Source organism: Giraffa tippelskirchi, chromosome 5 (genome assembly GCF_054371585.1).
Source record: "Giraffa tippelskirchi isolate mGirTip1 chromosome 5, T2T-mGirTip1v1.2.pri, whole genome shotgun sequence".
NCBI classification, from domain to species: domain Eukaryota; kingdom Metazoa; phylum Chordata; class Mammalia; order Artiodactyla; family Giraffidae; genus Giraffa; species Giraffa tippelskirchi.
In genome coordinates, this window is record NC_137279.1 from 41,562,565 (window position 1) to 41,582,960 (window position 20,396).

General features: G+C 40.7%; 1 protein-coding gene across 19 annotated transcripts in view; it reads left to right on the forward strand.

The window, feature by feature from the left end:
- The first annotated feature begins 5,408 nt into the window (after positions 1-5,408).
- The window catches only part of SCYL3 (SCY1 like pseudokinase 3), a 41,187-nt gene continuing 26,199 nt past the window's right edge, over positions 5,409-20,396 (forward strand). For 2 of the 19 annotated variants that reach the window (XM_081489554.1, XM_081489559.1), the window contains exons 1-5: positions 5,409-5,531; positions 6,558-6,653; positions 10,909-11,126; positions 18,239-18,424; positions 20,244-20,357. In XM_081489554.1, the coding sequence (XP_081345680.1) occupies positions 10,962-11,126; positions 18,239-18,424; positions 20,244-20,357 (465 nt within the window). In that variant the 5' untranslated portion in view covers positions 5,409-5,531; positions 6,558-6,653; positions 10,909-10,961. Of the gene's footprint in view, positions 5,532-5,675; positions 5,834-6,557; positions 6,654-10,908; positions 11,139-18,238; positions 18,425-19,733; positions 19,803-20,243; positions 20,358-20,396 lie in introns of those variants that run through there. The other 17 variants (XM_081489555.1, XM_081489560.1, XM_081489552.1 and 14 more) reach the window with 14 other exon arrangements.

Genomic DNA, 20,396 nt, shown 5'->3' on the forward strand with positions numbered 1-20,396 from the left:
TCCTGTATTAAGTTATCTTTAAAATTACAAAAGTAATCTATGCTTAGTGAATCACATCAAGTGTTAGTCACTCAGTCATGTCTGACTTTACAACCCCATGAACTGTAGCCCACGAGGCTCCTTTGTCCGTGGAATTCTCCAGGCAAGAATAGTGGAGTGGGTTGCCATTTCCTTCTACAGGGGATCTTCCTGACCCAGGGATCAAACCTTGGTCTCCTGCATTACAGGCAGTTTCTTTACCATCTGAGCCACCAGGGAAGCCCAGTATATCACATACAGCACACAATATTCAGGTATATCATGAAAAAAAAAATTCCTCTCATAGTGACTGTTAACAGACTAGTGTCTAGCTTTCTACCCTTTCATTCACCATTCATCCATAAATGCTTGTTGACAACCTACAATGAAGTTTAGATCAATGAACAAAGCAAAGATTATTTCCCTTGTGGAACTCATATTACAGCAGAGGAGAAAGAGGTCATTAAAATATAATTGTTTAAAAAGATAGGATGAGGTCTCTCAGGTAAATGAGTCAGAGGCTAAGGCTTTGCCTCCCAAAGGCCGTGGAAAAGCAAGGGTTCAAAGGTGAAAGGGTTTGAACTTTTGGATTCAGACCCAAAGGAAGAATTGAGGGTTCAAATGAGAACTTTGGTGAATAAAGCCAGGCTCCCTGGGGTCTGGACCTGCCACAGAACAGCAGTAACAAGATGTAACAATGATGGAATGTTTGGCATGTGGTAGCCTTCAGTATGGTTTACCTAGTCTGACCCTCATAGACACAGATAAGTACTACTTTAATCTCTGTTTTGCAGCTGAGAACACAGAGGTTGAGTAAAATGAATTTGCCCAAGAATACTCCAGACAGTGAGCAGCAAATGTGTACTCAAACCGAGCTCTGCTAACTTTGGAACCTGCCATATTGGAAGGAAATATACGTTAAAGTTGAAAATAGTCTTAAAGCAAAATAGGGAAATAGCTAGAAGGGCTCTGGTCAGAAAGTGATGCTGTGATTTTGAAAACAATGTACAGTGAAGACTGTACGATATGACATGAGAAAGGCTTGTATATTTCCCAAATACATCTCTGAACGGGGGGCCACGGGTGATCATGCATACTAGATTCTAGCGTCTGGTCCTCAGTTTTGCTGGATTGGAATGGAGAGTTTGGACACCAGCTATTATTATTATCCATGATCAGAGATTGTTTACATTTGTTATATCTCTATGGGGGCTTCCCAGGTGGCACAGGGGTAAAGAATTCACCTGCCAATGCAGGAGACACAAGAGAGGCAGTTTCAATCCCTGGGTCAGGAAGATCACCAGAGAAGGAAATAGCAACCCACTCCAGTATTCTTGCCTGTAAAGTTCCATGGACAGAGACGCCTGGTGTGCTACAGGGTCGCAAAGAGTCAGAAAGGACTGAGTGACTAAAAAACGAACAACAAACAATAAATCTTTTCCCAACTCTGCATTCAGTTACGTCATAGTGGTACCAAGAAGTTCACCATAGTGGGAGTATTTACACTATAGAATTCAGCAAATGCTGCAAATCAGGGGTTTGTGCAACATTTTGTTGACTGTCTAGACTTAATGAAGTTAAGTTAATGAAGAATTAAGTTAGTTAAGTTAATGAAGAAAGTTAATAACAATGCAAATTAAGCTTAAAAGTCCTTCTTGACTGTAGATGTTACATTGTAATAGCAATAAGAATTGAGAAAATATTCTACTGTTAAAAGCTATATTGGATTCAGCACAGAAGATAAATCATATCATTGATTAATGAGTGAAGTTCCAACATATGTCTTTGTTGTTTTGTTTTCATTTTAACTGTTACTATAAATGGAAATAGTAACCTCCATTCATATCAGAACTACACTCATTCACCACCTGCAACCATAGGTTGATCATGAACACAAGAGCACAGCAAAAATCAATGAAAGCATATCGTGAGAGTCGATTGGCTGTGTGGAATCTACAGTAAAGAATATTATGTATTTTATTATTACGTTTGTAAATTGTGTGCTATGTATCTTTGATATAATAAACTTTACAAGCTGTTAACCATTTACCAGCACAGCACTGAATAGTGAAGAAAGAATCTTACACAGAGAGGCAGTAGTCTCTAAATTCATTTGTTCAGATACTGTCTTGTGCTATAGCTGTTTTATTATTTTTTTCTTTTTTTATGTGTTAAGTATAACTGAATCATATAGTATATCAGGATATTTGCAACCTATGAGAACATGATATCCACTTTATTATCTCCTGTCTGGAACTTTCCAATGACCCTTCAAAGCTTTATCAGCTGACTTCACAGTTCCACTTGGATATCTAACAGGTTCTGTGAACTTGTTATGGTTTCACCATGCACCCAGTTGCTAGAGCCAAACCCACGGCAGCAATCTTGATCCCTTACTTCACTTCCTCTTACCAGCAAATACCATTAACTCTGTGTATTAGTGGGCTTATGCTACCAAAACAAAATACCATAGGCTCAGGGGCTTCACCACAAGACATTTACATCATCACAGTTCTAGTGAGAGCTCTCTTCCTGGCTTGCAGATTATTGCCTTCTCACCCTGTCCTCACGTGGCAGAGACGGAGAGAAAGGGTAAGTTCTCTGGTGTCTCCTCTTATAAAGGCACTAATCCTGTTATGAGGATCACACCCTCATAACCTCATCTAACCCAAACTATTGACCAAAGGCCCGATCCCCATTTGGGTTAGGGCTTCAATCCATGAACAAGATTTTAGGATTTCAACATCTACATTTGATGGTGGGTGGGGGTGGCGGTATACCATTGATTCCACAGCCCTCTATTGCATAATATATTTCTGACCACTTAACTCCATCTCTGTTCCTTGTCCTGTAGCCCAAGTCACTATTACTCCCCACATAGACTATTGCTAAAGTTGCCTACGCTGTCTCTTTGTTGCCCTTCTCTCGTTATGATCTGTTCTCCACGTAATTGCCAGTGTGTTTTTAAAACTGTAGACTAGATCATTACTCTCTTGCATAGAATCCTCAGTGGTTTCCAAATGCCTTCCCATGACCCTCAAGCCCTAGCTCCAGTGGCCTCATGAACATTCTCCTCATTACTTACTACCCCTCCAGCCACACTGGCCCTCTTCTTGTTCCCTAAACACATCAATCTAGCTCTTGCTTTGGGAACTTTTCCACTGCTGTCTCTGTGCCAGGAATGGTTTACACACTGGTCTTCACATAATTGTCATTCAGTGTTCAGATCAAACATCACCTTTACAAAGAGGTCCTCTTTGGAGGGCATGTCCTGTATCCCTGCCCCCCATCACCACCCTGTTACTCTCTATTACAGTAGGGTGGCAGTATTGCATGGCGGTTAAGAAAATGAAATCTGTAGGCAAACTACTCTATGCTGTTACCACTGTGTGACTTTGGTCGAGTTACCTAAGCTCTCTGTGCCTAAGTTTCCTCATGGGAGTTTCCTCATGGGTAAAGTAGGATTCATGTACAGCTTCAGTGAATTAACACTAAACAGTAACAGTAAATACTCAACATGTGTTAGCTGCTATTATTATTACCTTGTTTCATTTTTTCAGAGGATTTACCATTATTCATTTATATGCTTATTGTCTCTCTCTCCCCTTAGCCCCACCCCCCACCCCACACCGCCCCTCCAGGATGTGAGGTCTGTAGAAGCAGGAAATTTATCTTGTTTTGTTTGCCAGGATGTTTCCCCAGTCTCTAGAGCAGAGGTTGGCATATAGTGAGCATTATAAAGTATATGTTGACTAACTAAATGAACAAAGGGCAACTGTCAGAAAAGCATGAGAGTAACCAGGGGAGTGTAAAGTCGTTTAGCTCATACCCAGCTTCACACACAGTAGTTTGAAACTTATTTGTTGGTGCTGGGACAGACACTTCAAAAAACAAAATAACGTTCCTAGCACTAAGCTACTAGCACCACCACCTCAATCACTTAAAAAGTTTAATTTGGGCCCCTCAAAGAACACACTTTTCTGTAATGACTGTTATCTTCTTTTCTTACCGATTAGCATAGTGCATGGCTCAGAAAGGTGTGTCTTAAATATCTATGAGATACACATAGTCTGTAACATAAGCTTGTAAGTTCTATAACATTTGTATAGTGTTTACAGTTTACAAAGCAGGCCAATATTCTTTACAACATGGTGCAAGATGTCTGTGGTTGAGGGAGGTAAGAGTTTTAATCACTGGACTGCCAGGGAAGCCCCTCTTTTTACTATTTCAGATACGGCTCCTAGAAAACTTAAAAATACATTTGTGGCTCAAATTCTATTTTTATAAGACAGTGCTGTCCTAGGATGGAGAGCACCACTTTCAGTCAGCTAATAAGACAGATTAAATACTAACTGTGCCTGCTTTCTAATAAATATTCATTTCTGAACAAGAGACAAATTTGGTTTGATATTTGCTTTCACTCACTTAATCTGGTGAAGAAACTGTGGGGTCCTTATCCATACTGTAATAAGCCAGAAAGAATTTAAAACTTTTAGGTGATTGAATGATTTATGTCAACTGTGAGGTTGTAAAAGTATTAAATAGTAGCGATGACTGAGATCATGTGTAAGATAACAGAGAGAATATACTGGGTTTGAGTCAGCTAGTTCTAAAAATATCACGTTTATTCACTTTATTTTCACAAGACCCTATTAAGTAGAAACTATCAGTATTAATAATGGATGTGTGCGCGCGAGCCCAGTCGTGTCCGATTCTATCCAATCCCAGGGGCCACGGATTTTCCAGGCAAGAATACTGGAGTGGGTTGCCGTTTCCTTCTCCTAGGGATCTTCCTGACCCAGGGACCCACAAACACTATTAATAATCCCAATTTCACTCCCCGCTGATTTAAGCGTAACTTCAGATTCTCTATTTGAAACGGCTTCAGCTGGAATCATTTCCACCTCTGCCAGCTTTAACCGGGGATTCTCAGGACTTCGGCCCACGTAGCACAGCCAATCAGAGCTGCGGGGTTAGCCACGTCACTTTCCTAAAAGTCCTCGCCAATTTCCACAGTACGCCTCTTCTCCGTCCCGCCCCTTTTCTATTTGTTAGAGGCCGCCAGCGGCCATTTTTGATTCGGGCGGAAATCCAGTTAAGACGTGCGGTTAAAAGGCTGAAAATTAAAACCAAGGTTGACTTTCACGTTTAAGTCAGAGTCGAAGAGAAGAGACATCTTCACAGACCAACTAGGAGACTAGGGGCAGAGAGTGAGCCGTGGGCCTGCACTGGCGCCCACACTCAAGATGGCACCGGCCTGATAAACACCTGCGCGGCCGCTCTATCTCGGTTCCGGGTTCTTTCGCCCTCGTGGTGGCGTTGGAGGTCCGAAGGCCGGCATTCTTTCCGGCTTCCGGACCCGTCTCTATGGTGCCGGAGAGACCAGACTCAGAAGATTGTGGGTGTAGTGGCCAGAGCGTCACGGGGGAGGCGAGGGTGGTTGGTGTCAACACGGGGCGAAGAGGGGACCGGAGCTAAGACCCTTGGCCGCCTCCCCCACCGCCCACCCGCAGGTAACAGGGAGCCGCCGGCAGCGTCCTGCGTCAGTGCGGGCCTGGGCCGCCGGGGAGGGGGCCGGCCCAGGCCGGGAGCGAGGCGGGGGGCGCGCGCCCCGCTCGCGGGTCCGCGCTTGGGGCCCGCGCGGGGGCGAGCTTGGCGCGGCACCGCTGCCGGTTGAGCGCTGCTTGCCGCCTTTGCGCAGCCTCCCTATGCTCACTGCAGGGCCCCCTGCTAATCTGGGCGTCGTGGACGACCCCCGCCCGGTGGGGCGCTGGGAGGGAGCCGCTGAGCCCGGCCTCGCGGGCAGGTGTGGAAGGTGAGCGGCCAGCGAAGCGGAATCGCCGCACCTGCTTCTCAGCGAACCGAGGAGTCGCTGTCAGATCCCCGCCGACCCCCAGGCTCCGCTCCCTGGCTGCCCTCCTGGCCCCCGGAAGGGCGAGTGTGCACGGCAAGGAGGGAAGGTGCCGGGCGCTTGGGGCCGAGCCGCGGGAGCCTGGGTTCGTGCCCGCCCTGGGATGCTGCCTTCGTTCTCGATCAGAGGCTGGTGCGGGGCCCCAGAGGCCCCGCTGGCTCTTGTCTCTGGGTAGTGCATTTTGTTTAGATTAAAGGTGAAACAATATAGGAAACCGTGCGAATACTCAGTTGGGTCCTGAATTTTGGAATCCCTGTTCCTGTTGTTTTTAAGGACCCGTGCGCATACCCCCAAAACATCCCGTGCCTTAGCTGAAATCATACTTAGTTCTTTAGGTACGCAAAGGCTTCATTATATATTGCTGGACTGAGTTCATTATAGAGAATGTATACGTGAAACAGATCAAAGCGAAGGGCCTCAAGTAATGTTATCACCAGATAACAAAATACCGATCAATACCAGATGTCCTTTGAACTCTCAATGGAAAACCTTATCGTTGGAACTTCCAAACTGAGGGAGCACGATCATCCCAATTACTTGAGGAGAGCGAGTTCCCCAAAGAACACTCATTTCTTAGTTTAGTGTATGAGTTGCCCAGTAACATAGACAAAGACTTTTAATCCCACAGGTGGCCCAGAAACTTGATGTGCTGCCCAAGGAAGTAAAAGAATGAAGGACGATAGGTGAACGACATTTTAAAGAGAAGACGATGATACCTATACAAGTCAGAAACTGTCTACCCAGTATTTTATTTTAGTGTGTGTGTGCGCGCGCGGGAGATCAGACGTGTCCAACGCTGCGACCCCATCGACTGTAACCCACCAGGCTCCTTTGACCATGGAAGTTTCCAGACAAGAATACTGGAGCTTGGAAATGGGTTGACATTTCCTTCTCCAGGGGACTTGCCGGCCCAGAGATGGAGTCTGTGTCTCTTGGTCTCCTGCTTTGGCAAGCGGGTTCTTTACCAGCTGAGCCACCAGGTGGTAAATTCTGAAAAATACCTATGCTAATATTAGAATATCTTTTTCTGCCTTTTTGTGACTTTTTCATTTCAAAGTTAAATGATTTGGTGCTTTCCCCTTTACTCTTCAAAACAAAAAAGAGCATTTTGGAAGTCCAGGTGTTCTTGTTTACCAGTATTACATTTCAGTAAGTCCATTTTAGCTGAATTGTCATTTTTAAAGTGTTGTTTATAGCAACGGTTTTTGTGCCTCTTACGATACAGAATTGTGAAGCTACAAATTAAGAATTACTGCTTTTAAGACATATGCAAATTGCAGTCAACAGCGCATCTTTTTATTTCCCTCCTAATACTTATTTCTCAATAGGTGGCTTAGATGGTATTGAATCTTCCTGCAATGCAGGAGACCGGGTTCGATCCCTGGGTTGGGAATATCCCCTGGAGAAGGAAATGGCAATCCACTCCAGTATTCTTGCCTGGAGAATTCTATGGACAGAGGAACCTGGTGGGCTAAGTCCATGGGCTGGCAAAGAGTCAGACACCACTGAGTGATTAACACTAACTAATGAAGTTTTTACTGAAAGTAGGCTGTAATCCAACTACTGTAAGTTCTGCAGGGTGGTATCAGTAGACTGCTGTCAACATTAATCATGCTTTCAAACTAATAAAATGTCATCCTTTTGAGTTCTTACAAGGAAAGGGTTCAGTCCTTTAAAGTTTCAGGTAGTATTTCTTGAGGTCATGGACCCAAATAAAACCCAGTTGTAACATCTTCCTAGAGCTTTTGGAACCCTGAATTATTAGTGATCTTATAGTGGAATCCATAACATTAAATGGAAGGTTAACAGGTGTTGTAAGGCCCTGTATCCCCATAAGAAAGTGTTTTGCTATTGAGAAATGACCAAGTTTATTAAATGTCTATTGTTGTGCCTCTGCTGATGGCCATTCCTTCAGCCCGAGTCCCCGCTGAACTCTTATGACCACTTTATCACCTCTGGAGACTAATATTAAAACTAAGTGAACGGCATGAATATTTTCTACCGAGGTTATTTTCTTGTAGCAGTTCCTTACATGTAGATTTTGGAAAGCTGTATTTTGTGGCTAAGAGAGAGAAGGAAGTTAGATTAACTTCAGATGCTACTTTTGAAAGTAGCACCTCTCTAGCTTATTCCTCTAGTCTGACTTGCTTTTCAGATAGGAGGAGTTAAAAGTTCTGCTTATGAAATGGCAGTTAGTTTCAAGGAACATGGACCCATTTGGGCCACCTCACGTGTCCTTGGCATCCTGCTCTTCCCCCCTCCCCACCACCGATTGTAAGGGTGGCAGTGAGGCAGTGGACTAGAAGCTGGGTTTCCTGTAGCCTCGAATTGGAGTAGTACTGTACCTCTCTAAGTTATTCTCCCAGTGCTCGCTTTTCCTTCTGATGCTGCCAGCCAGCTGCTTCTGTACTTGCCCAATTTCTTCATTTCCATGGCTTCGGCTTACCACAGCCCTGACTCTGCCTTGTGGCATCCTTTTAACCTTCAGTTGTGCTGCTAATAGAAATGTCTCTTGTTCATTCAGATTCCTGGGGCAGACAGTGATTGTCCAGCTTAGCTCTTCCTTCAGGTCATGGGTCCTGGAGACGGCTCATGTGTGATTTGACTGCCCTTTGGCTCAGGGTGTCATCTGACCCATAAATAACGGTGCCCAAGAGGAGGGGTGCAAGATCCAAGTGCTAAACGTGAGGCTCCCATGAGGGGTGGGGAGGGGGGGTTGCCAGAGGCTGGGCAGGCACCGCACCATCTCCAAAACGGGAATTAATAGTCGTTGCTTTTTTCCTCCAAGGTCCTACATAAATGCCAGTTTTATTTGTTGTCCCAGTAGAAAGGTGAACGTTACATGCACAGATGACCCTTGAACAACATGGGTTGAGCCGCACAGGTCCGTTTACACGCTCAGTAAATGTGTACTACGGTACTTCCTGATCTGTGGTTGGTCGGGTCCCCTTTGTTGGTTGAATCCACGGATGTGGGACTGCAGATAGGCAGGGTCAACTGTAAAGTTATGCTCAGGTTTTTGACCAAGAGGGTATGGGTGCCCCTAATTTCCTGTGATTTTAAAGGGTCAGCTGTTGTTGAGATACTTTTTAATACTGTTTCTTGTCATTTGGGGTATTTTTTTGTTTGTTTGGGGGGTTATTTATTTTTTTTGCCTCTATCATTCTTAGGAAAGATAAATTGGTAGGTAGGAGCTCACTGGATTTGTTACAAAGCCAGCTTAGTTCTTATCCTCAGAAACATTCTTGGGTTTTAAAAAAACATCAGTTTTAGATAACTTTAGCCCTTATACATGTTATAATCCTTACTCAGGTTTATATGTAGGTTTGTAGCCCTTTGAAATTCTTTGGTTGGGGGTTGTGTTTTAAGCATTATTACATACTCTGATAACCTAGTCAGTGTTAAATGGAACTTTACCAAAGTAGGGGAAAAAAATCCCAAGTAGAGGGTCTATGTATAATGATTCTTAGGTTTATATTTACCCAAAGGATGAAGACTTTAAAGTTACTTTTTTAAAAGTCCACCTAGAATTTTTGGCTGTTACTTAGAGCTCACAACTTGCTTCCCACGCTGCCAGAGTTAGTAAGAACTTTTTTATCTTGTATTTTTAAAGTTATGGTAAAGCCAGAACTAAAAACTGACTGCCATAAACTTTTCAGACGTGTTGTTTGGCCTATACAGGTTTAAAAATGTTGGAGCCAATGTTGAAAAATATGGAAATTTCCACATAAATATTCAGGCTGTTGGCTCTTTCTGGGTAAATCGTGTGACCTGGCAGTTCTGAAGTGGCAGTTCTTGTTGGAACCTTGTGATGATGGCTCCCTTTATAGTGTAAACGCAGTCACAGTAGGCACCTGTGCACACAGTAAGCCCTTTGCTGCTCCACCAATACTGCTGAACCTCTGTGCATTGTCTGTTGTAACCACAGGAGTTTGTATCCTTGAAAGATATGCTCTTATTGTGGAACAGTTGGGAGGTGCAGGCAAATGTATGTCTGTGTTTGTGATGAACACAGAATGTGAATTCACATATATTCACATTCATGTATGTGAATCATCCATGATCTGACATCCACAACAAACCTGTTAATACTTAACACATCTTTCAAGTGTTTGTGTGTGTGTGTGTGTAGCTATAGCAGTAGATCACTCATCGCTATAATCATAATCAAGGTATACTGAATATATCCATTCCCCCCAAAGTTTCCTTATACCCCATTGTATTCCTGTCATCTCCCATGGTTCCTCTAACTAGTCTCACCCCAGGCAACCACTTACCTGTTTTCTGTCCTTATAGAAAAGTTTGCACTTTCTAGAATCTCATGTCTTTTTAATGTTTGGGATTATACAGTTTTGCTTTTTCCCCCTTGTAGCATACTTTGGAGAGCAGTTATGGGATTGTATTTTTTCTTACATTTGTTGTCATTTGTGTTCAATGAGTTATTTGTTTCCCATTATTCTGCTGGTGTTTTAATGTTTTCTTGGTTTATACAAGCTTTCCATTTGTTAACATGTTTTTCAACATTTTTAGAAATATTCTCCAGTTTGTAATGTTCTCCATATAATTGTAAGTTGTTTTAGACATCCAGAAGTTTATCATTTTTGAATGATCAAGTTTTGCAGCACTTTCCTCTGTGAGACTGGATATAAGTGGGTTAGGGAGCCAGAGAGCCCTTACTCTGTATCGGATCGCTTTTCCTCTGGAAGTTCTGTGTGTGCAGTGGGGGTTGGGAACGACAGTAACTGCATGTGTCTGTTTGGTTAAGTGCATTTTTTCTAGAGCTGTTACTTGTTCATTGTCAAGCCTTGCAGGTAACTTGCTGAACATTGACTGTTTTTGTTGTCAAATGGCCTAGTTTATGAGGATTGTAGGCAGTGGTTGGAGTTCCTACAACGGAGTGCCTGGGTCTGGTTACTTGGCTGTCTCTGGCTCATAGCTCAGATACTCAGCATTTGGAAATGTGTTCTGTTTGCTTTCAGGTCTGCTTGGCTTTGAGAAGGAGCTGCAGTACCCCTGTCTCACCGAATAAGGGATGGGCTCAGAGAACAGCGCTTTGAAGAGCTATGCCCTGAAGGAGCCGCCATTCACTTTACCCTCCGGACTTGCTGTCTACCCTGCTGTATTGCAAGATGGCAAACTCGCTTCAGTTTTTGTGTATAAGAGAGAAAACGAAGATAAGGTTAATAAAGCTGCCAAGGTACCTTCATAGGTGACTACCTAATAGCTAGTACTTTTTACTGTCTTCTTGTTTCATATTAAAAAAAAAAATCATGAAATTAATAAAGTTCCAAGGGGGTAGGTCATAGTAATATTTTCATTCATGGCCTTTGAAAATACAGTTGTCCTTTCTTGATGGGAACGTCACCAGCTTGCATCATGAGGTCAAGTACCATAGATAAGCCAAAAGCTTTATGCAACTCAGCGTAATAGCTCTTCTCATCATATTGTATTTTTTTAGTGAGAAAGTTTGGGAGGGGATTTTACATAGCTCACAGAAGATAAAGGGACTTAATTCTAGCTTAGCAAAAATGCTGTAAGTATGGACAACATTTTAATTGGTGTGCTGATGATGGGATGGACCTGGAAATTATATATTTTAGGGAACTGTAACTGCTGTTTTTTCCTTTCCTGAGGCAGTGGTTGTGGTGCTCCTGAAAGGAATGTGAAACTGGAATGTGGGATGGGATGCCCCAGAAAGACTGTGACCTGGGCCCTACTTCTTGCCGAGGGACCTTAGAGCATTAACTTCTGGCAGCTTCAGTTTTATTATTACGTAAAAGTTCCCCCCACCTCAGGCCTCCTAATTGCTGCTTTTGTGAAGGGTGCCAGTGGGCTAGCGAGCTGGCTGACCTGCTGTCAGGGGATCCTGGGCTGTCATTAGAAAAAATGACTCCACCTTAGAATATAATTCAAGAAAATAGCCCTAAGTATCTTTTCAGATTAGAGAAAAGAAAAATATTAGCTGATATTTCTTTGGCTAGTTAGCCATTTCCTTGGATATTCAGGCATTCAGATTATCTTCAGGAAGGTTCTAAAAAAGAAAGGCCTTTCAGATTGATTCAGTATCTTTATTTTGTTAGGAGTTATGAACTGTATTACCTTGAGTCACTTTGTACTAACAATAAGAATGAAACATTGATATATATTTCATAAGTGTTGGTCACTCAGTGTCTGACTCTTTGTGACCCCATGGACTGTAGCCCATCAGGTTCCTCTGTCCATGGAATTCTTCTGGCAAGAATACTGGAGTGGGTTGCCATTTCCTTCTCCAGGGGATCTTCCTGACTCAGGGATCAAACCTGGGTCTCCAGGACTGTAGGGAGATTCTTTATTGTCTGAACCACCAGGGAAGTCCTATATTTCATAGATGTGTTTAAATGGCTTATACCTTGTTAATGATTATAAAGGGCTATATTATAATATGTAGTGTTAGGAATATAATTTAGGCATTTTGTCTATCACACCAATTCATTATTTGATGTCTCTGATCAGCCTTGAGATTAACAGTTGTAAGATGGTTCCTAAGGAAAATGTTTTACTCAGAATGCATTTTCCATTAATGTGCTCTGATAAAAAGTGTAGCTGGCTGTTGTATCACTAAGTAATTGTGTTTTTTGGGAAGACCACACATTTGTCTCTTTTCCATCCCATCTGGGATTGATAATAATCTTTTATTGTGATTGTACAAAAGATGCAATGCCTTGCCTCCCTGTCTTTTGCTTAGGTGCAGTTAATATCTGACATACTTCCTGTTATTTTTATCTAATAAGATTGCACATTTTAAAAAACAACAATTGACTATTACTAGTGAAGTACTAGAAATTTATAATCATTTATAAGACCATAAGATTTTTTAAATTATGTTAATCTTTATGGTGTATGTAGCATGGAAATTGAACACCCAGATCATAAGAGTTTCAAAGGAAACAAGCAAAGCTCATGCAGTGTTGGACGACTTCCGCACTGTAGGAATTGCAAAACTTGAGAAGGAAGATTTTTTTCCGCCCTTGGTATCTACACGTACTCTTCTGAGCCATGACTTCTCAAGTAGTTCACACTTGTCTCTTAGGTTCCTTGGGCTATCATGTGGCTTTGAATACCTGAACCATGAATCTGAGAAGTTTGAAATGGCAACAAATGATAAGGAGTTTAGATGAAGGTCACAGTACTTGAGAAACGAATGGCATTGTATTGGGTTTTAGGAACTTGGTTTCCTAGATACCTGAAATATTGAAGTACCATCATTAGCTTGCTTCACTTTCTGTAAAGGTCAGGTTCCTAATCCTACCACTGACATTTCTAATAGCTGTCAATGGTAGGATTACCATTTCAAGCAGATATACAGTGTTTCCTTTGCCAAACATTGTTAGGTAGTGATTATACTCTTCTAACCACGTGGTAAATAAAAAGCAGCAATCTTAGCACACTGTTCAACCTCTGAAGTAAGATGAAATGCAGGTATAACCTTTGGCCACAAAACAGTATCAGAAATACTTCAAGTCCATCATACTTTCTTATTTTATCGTGAATTCATTAGCTGTTGATACAGTAGTATAATCTTCTCAGTGGGATTATGATTCATTTCTAACCAATAGCCTGTAAGGGGTGGTAAATCCTAAGTCAGAACTTGGTTACTATACGGTTTGCTATAATATAATGTAAGTGCTTAGTCAGGGCCTCGTGGTGAGTACAGGCTCAGAGAACGGTTCCTAAGTGTCTTTCTATCAAGCAGCCACATCAGAGTAGGTATTTAGATGCTGTGTAGGTGCTCTGTTTAGTGCCTTAGGAGACATGCTCTAATTCCACGGTGGGTTCACGCTGCTGTTGGTCAACATATTTGAGAACCCACATTGTGTGGGCATGAGAAAGAAATAGAAGGACTGATTGCTGTGTTTAAAGGAGCTTGAATTCTGTTTGGGAAATGCTTTACTGCTCTTCCTTATACTGACATTTTCTTTCTGTTCCTCTCCCTCTTAGCCTTTTTTATGCTATTTACAACCCCCATTCCGGTAAATCAACTTCCCTGCATTGTCAGCTTTGAAAAAAATGATTTCCTTCCCCTCACGATCAAAGTCTGGTTCTCTTACAAGGCTTCCAAGAACCACCCGCTCAGAAGAACTTGGGAAGTATTACCCCTCCCTCAGAGTGTTTGGGTCACCAGGTGGCACTGGCCCTTGGCCAGTTCCCACCACAGTTCTCAGATTTCACATTCTCATCCTTTTGTCTCTAGATATCTGTCAAAACCTCTTGTCTGAGCTCCAGATCTATTATTTCCACGTGCCTATTCAGTATACCTGTACCCAAAAGCATGCTTTCCAGCATAGAATTCTTTATCCCTTTACCTTCCTGCATTTTATTCTTGGTTTATGACCCTACCTCCAGGCAGTGGACATTTAAAGACAAATTGGACAGCTGTCTTTTTCTCCAATTTGCATTTTAGGGGTAGGAGGAAGAACGTGTCTCCCTGAAGATTCTTGCTCACTGGTTTAGGCATCTTGTTATTTTGTTGTATTTCTTTAGCAGAGTGACAGTAAAACTTTCTCCCTGTCTAAAAACTTACAAGTGAATTTAAACTACAGTTGAGAACTACTTTGTGTTGTTTTCAAAGTGAAGTAGCAAGTCCGAGGTAGAATGGTAATGAAAAGTCAAGCCCCTGAGTCTTGAATTAATTCTCTGAATGGCTGAGTCCTAACTGATTCCTGAATAGTAGGGATGCCACATACTTAACATCTGTGTGTGGGCATAGATCGGCAAAATATCTACTGCTACTCATATTTAATAATATAAAGGTCCTTACTCAGAATCCTCTTTTAAAGACCAGTACCTAGTGGAGTGAATGAGATGTGATCGATACTTGGTAACTTTGCGACAAATGGTTTCAAATCACTCTCATTTGACAGCAGTCACCTTTCTCCACCAGAATAAAAGCATTTTTCTCTTTAGGTGATGTTCATTGAGAAAATACCCTAGTTACACTTAGCAAGTACATCTTGTCATTCCGTCTGTTCTTTGAAACAGCAGAAGTTTAAATCAAGAAGTATTTCTATTTCATTCTTAACTGCTAACCTTTCCTGTGACTTTATGCATAATTTTATGCATAACTACATATGCCAGAGAGGAGTGACAAGGTTTTTGCTAAGTTAAGTGCCTTATTCAGAATCATGCAAGATTTATTTCATTCTTTCTTCCTTTATTTAAACAAGTAAGAAGCCACTTGGGATACCTAGTTAGTTAATGAAAAGAGAAAAGTTTTAAAGATGGTTGAATAATGTGCTGGATCATAAAACAGTTTTGAATGGATTAGTACCCTGATCCATGATGAACAGTTTAATTTTGTTGATCTTGCTTTCTTATTTTTTGCCTTTCTACTTATCAGATATTTAATCCCCTTAATTATATTCAACTATCTGTAAAGCCTTTCTCTTTTCATTAACTAGAAAACTGATCATTAGATAAAGAATGTGTATTCTGCAGTTGGATATAGTGTTTTCTAAATCTCAGTTTGATTCAGGTAGTTGATATTATTTCAGGTTTTCTATGGTTTTATTTAGTTTATTTTCTGCTAGTTCTATTGATTTTTTTTTTTTTTTTCTGTTGATTGTTGAGACAGGGGCTTTAAAATCTCCAACTCTGTTACTATGATTGTGAAATTGTCTGTTTTTCCCTTTCATTTTCCCAATTTTTGCCTCATGTGTATCTTGAGTTTCTGCTCTTATGCACATACGCATTTATAATTGGTTATGTCTTTTTAATGAATTATCCCTTTTATTCTTTAAGTGATTGTCCCATTTTATCTCTGGCCATACTCTTTGTCTTGAAGTATATTTTGTCTGATAGGAATATATATCCATGTCAGCCTTCTTTTGCTTACTGATATCCTTTTCTGTCAAATTCATTTATTTTCTATTTATTTACCTATCTCTGACTTTTATGTCTAAAGTATGTCTTCTATAGGCAGCATATAGTTGGATCTTCCTTTTCTATCCACTCTTAATTGGAGTGTTTAGTTTTTTAACATTTAATGTAATTATTTATCATTTGTTTTCTTTTCATCCCCTTCTGATTTTTGTTCTTCTGTTCTCCCTTCTTGTGAATTATTTTAATATTTTTAGTATTCTATTTTAATGTATCTTGAATGGGGGCTATATATTTCTTTATTTTTTTTTAAAAAGTTACACTGAGGACTTCAGTATACATAACTAACTTTTAATTAGTTATGGTTATTAACTGTGGTTAGTTAATACTAACCACTAATTGTGGTTAGTGTTGTACCACAGTCACATAAAATGTAGAAGCCTTAGAATCACACAGATGTCTCCAGCCTCCAACCCTGCTGTTCTTTTGTTACATGTATGTTAACTGTATGTGCACACAGGTACACAGGCATGCGTATACATCGCACACATGGAAAACCTTACCAGGCAAGTGTTACAGTGCTTACTCTACATAGTCATATATATTTTAAATAAGAGGGAAAAAAATGTAACCTTTAGCTTTAACCTGATATTTACTATTTTGGATGCTCTTCTTTCAATCCTGAAGATCCAGGTTTCCCTTTGGTGGTGTTTCCTTTTCAGCTTGAACTCTTTAGCATTTTTGTAGAGCAGATCATCTAGCAACAACTTTTCTGTTTTCTTGATCAAAAATGCTTTTAATTTGCCTTCTTTCCTGAAGGGTATTTTTGCTAGATACAGAATTCAGGTTTGATGATTTTTTTTTGTTTCATTGCTTTAAAGATAGTTTCCCTTTATCTTTCGGATTCTGTGTTCTTATGAGAAATTAATATCATTCAGTTTGTTATTTCTCTCCACCTGTGTTGTTTTTCTCTAGCTACTTCTAAGATTTTTAAATTGATGTTTGACTTTCAGCAGTTTGATCATAATGTGTTTAGGCGTAGTTTTCTCTGATTTATCTCATTTAGCGTTCATTGAAGTTCTGAAATCTGTAAATTTAAGTATTTGGCCAAATTTTGGGAGTTTTCATCCATCATATTTTTTTATGTCCCAATTATTTCTTCTTCTTTCTTTCTAGAACTCCAGTTATGTGCATTAAACTTTTTGTTATTGTCACCCGGGTTTCTGAAGCTCTGACCTTTTCTTTTACTTTTTCTTCTTTGTTCTTTAGATTGGTTAACAACTTTAGGTTCACTGAGTCTTGTCTCTGCCATTATCATTCTGTTATTAAGTTCATCCATTGTATTTTTTTATTTGTAATGTTTTTAATTTATAAAATTTCCATTTAGTTCTTTTACATAACATTCATTTCTCTTCTGAGAGCTTCTATCTTTCTACTTATTTTATAACTGTTTCCTTTATCTCCAGGGGGGAATGGTAGTGATAGCTGCTTCAGATTCCTTCTGAGAATTTCTAGTATCTGGTGTCTGGTCAATCTTGGGATTGGTCTTTGTTGGCTGTTTTTTCACATTTTCATGATTCTTTGTCTTCTGAGTGATTTTGGATTGCGTCCTGGACATTTTGAATGCCCTGTTGCATAGACTCTTGGTTCTGCTATAATTCTCTGGGGAATGTTGATGTTTTTCGTTTGCAGATAGTCAATTCCCTTGGGTTCAAGCTTCCCTTTTTTTTTTTTTTTACTACTCTCCTCTCACCCTGTGCATGGTAGTTCAAACCTAAGTTCATTTTTCAAAACTTTGCTGTGCTAATTTAATTTGGGTCTGTCCTGTGCACATTTGGTTCCGCGGTTAGTCTGAGACCTGTGTGGGTATGCAGATAACTGGGGCCTCCTCTTCTTCCCTCGGCTCTCTCTCCTCTGGGACAGCTTCCTGATACTCAAACCTGCTTCAGTTCTCCTGGCCACAGATGTGGCAGAGTTTCCATTAGAGTTTTAGACACCTTTGCTGCACTGCTCTGCACCTGGGGCCTGCCTTCAGTGCATAGCTGTGAGAAGGGACATCCCCCGAACCAGAAAACTCACCCCATGGGTGACTGCCCTCCATAATGTACATGCTCTTGTTTACTTTTCAGAGTTCTCAGGTGGTGTTTTCGGTGCTTTGTTCAGAGTTTATAGCAATCATCATTGGAAATCTGGGCTCTTGGGGGCTTACACTTATGGAAATGAAAGTCTCTGTAGAGCAATATAAATGCTGGTAAAGCGAACACTGTCAGAACAAGTCATGGATTTTTCTTTGCCTTATTTGAAACTTGGGGGTTAGGTGGGGAAGGTAAGAAACTGGAGAAGACCTTGAATGTAAGTATACATTTTCTGAATTGATTACAATGTACATGAGACTATAATTAATCTTGTTTTGAGTCATTAACTTTACCGACTTTTCTGTTTGTATTTTTAAAGCACCTGAAGACCCTTCGTCACCCGTGCTTGCTCAGGTTTTTATCTTGCACTGTGGAAGCAGACGGCATTCATCTCGTCACTGAGCGAGTGCAGCCTCTGGAAGTGGTTTTGGAAACACTGTCTTCTGCAGAGGTCTGTGCTGGGATCTATGACATATTGCTGGCTCTTATCTTCCTTCACGACCGAGTAAGTAACCTGGACAGTCTGCCTCACAGCCTTTCATGTAGACTGGGAGTGGGAGATGGAGGCTGATGTTTGGGGTAGTGCTTGTGAATTTTGGTATCTATAGAAATCATAAGTTACTATTCTCTTCAGAAAGCTTCCTGAGGGAAAACAGCACATGAGATGCTATAGACAGACACGTGGTTTGTGGAGCAGGCAACAAGTTCTTTTTCCCTGGGTAGTTATTTATAGAACTTTATTTCAGTTTATTATATAGTCTGTCTCTAGTTTTGGATAAGTCTTTACCTAAAAATATCTACAGCTGGTATTTGTTATTAAGATGAGATAAAAGTGTAATAACATCAGTGCTGGTGTGGACCATGTTTCTGTTTGTTTTCAGGATTTTTTTTTTTCAATGAAAGAAATTATCATTTCTTAGAAAGAGGCAGAGTTTTACACACCCTTTCCCATTCAAGTAGTTATACCAAAGAGAAGCAGCCCCTTAATACCATTGCAGTATTTGCTATTATGGGGATAAAGTGGTATTGTTTATTTGTGGTCTATTTCTTAACAGTATTATTGAACTACTAGTTTCGTAATGGGATTTACATTCTGAAGTATAAAAGCCTATGGCAGCCTCCCAAGATTAAAAAACACCAGTTACAGGTTAGAAGCACTTGCATTTGACTCATCCTAATGTGTTTTTAAAAAATTTTTTCTGTTAGTGGGAGACACACTCTCCAAATACCACTTTGAATTTATTGTCTCTTAAAAGTATTTCTAAGATACACACAAGTAGAATTATTAATGCTGCACTGCAGTGGAATATTTTCTCTGTTGGAAAAATGTTTGAATGTGGTAAAAAGTTTGAATAGTATGAGAGTGCAGACAAGGAAACCAGTCCCTGTCCTTGAAGCCAGGGCCCTGCTTCTTGCCATAGACAGCCTCAGTGATCAGCGTGTTAGGCCAGATGCTCTCTGTGTGTCGTAAGCAAACATCTAAGTGTTGATTCACCTTTACTTTTTCTCAAGCAGAAACACACGCTAATACTATTCTAAGCTTTCCTTTTAAAGAATATATACATACCTTGGAGTGTTTTATATATAAAATGTGTACATATTGGATCTGATGGGTAGAGTATTTAAAATGCACTTATCTACTGGAATAATTTCTGGTTTGAGAAAAAAACATACTTCATCCCCATTCTCGTTTTCTTCTTCCCTCATTTATTTGACTGTACTATTTTTTTTTTTTTATAGTTTTAAATTTGGCTCTTCTGTGGTCTGTGGGATATTTCTGGTGGTCCTTATCATTCCATTTTCCTCTTCTTCAGGCAGAATTTTTTTAATGCCTACTGACAAGATTTCAGGTGAAGTGGATCTGGGTTCGTGATAGAATGTAGGTGAGAAAGAATTTAGAGGAGAAAATTAATACAATAACCTTATGGGAGCAAAGATAAATTTTTCCTTTAAAGGCATTTGAAGCACACCATGTAGGCTGAGAAGACTTGTAAATTTACCTATAAGGACACTTGTATCTCCCGACTCTGATGGAGATGAGGATGTACAGTGTCTGTGCGGTGGCTTTCGTGTCTTTATTAACCTGCCTCACCGGGCAGGGGGAGATAAGCCTTTCCATTGTGTTTTTCATTTTTTCCTAACCTCATAATGCTTAAGCTGGCTCATTGAATTTGTCATTTCTTAAAGTTGTAGTTCCGTTTATTATGCCACAAGTAGGAAGACTTGCCGTAATTTTTTTTTTTTTGGTGATGAGTTCTTAGTTTTCTAAAACTTCTACTCAGAAAATGGGAATGGCAATCTTCTTCCTGTTCTTTTCTTCCCAGGGACACCTCACACACAACAATGTCTGCATATCGTCTGTGTTTGTGAGCGAAGATGGGCACTGGAAGCTGGGAGGAATGGAAACAGTCTGCAAAGTTCCTCAGGCCACGCCAGAGGTAAGCCCGATGCCAGGCCCTCTGTGTTGGTCAGAGTCT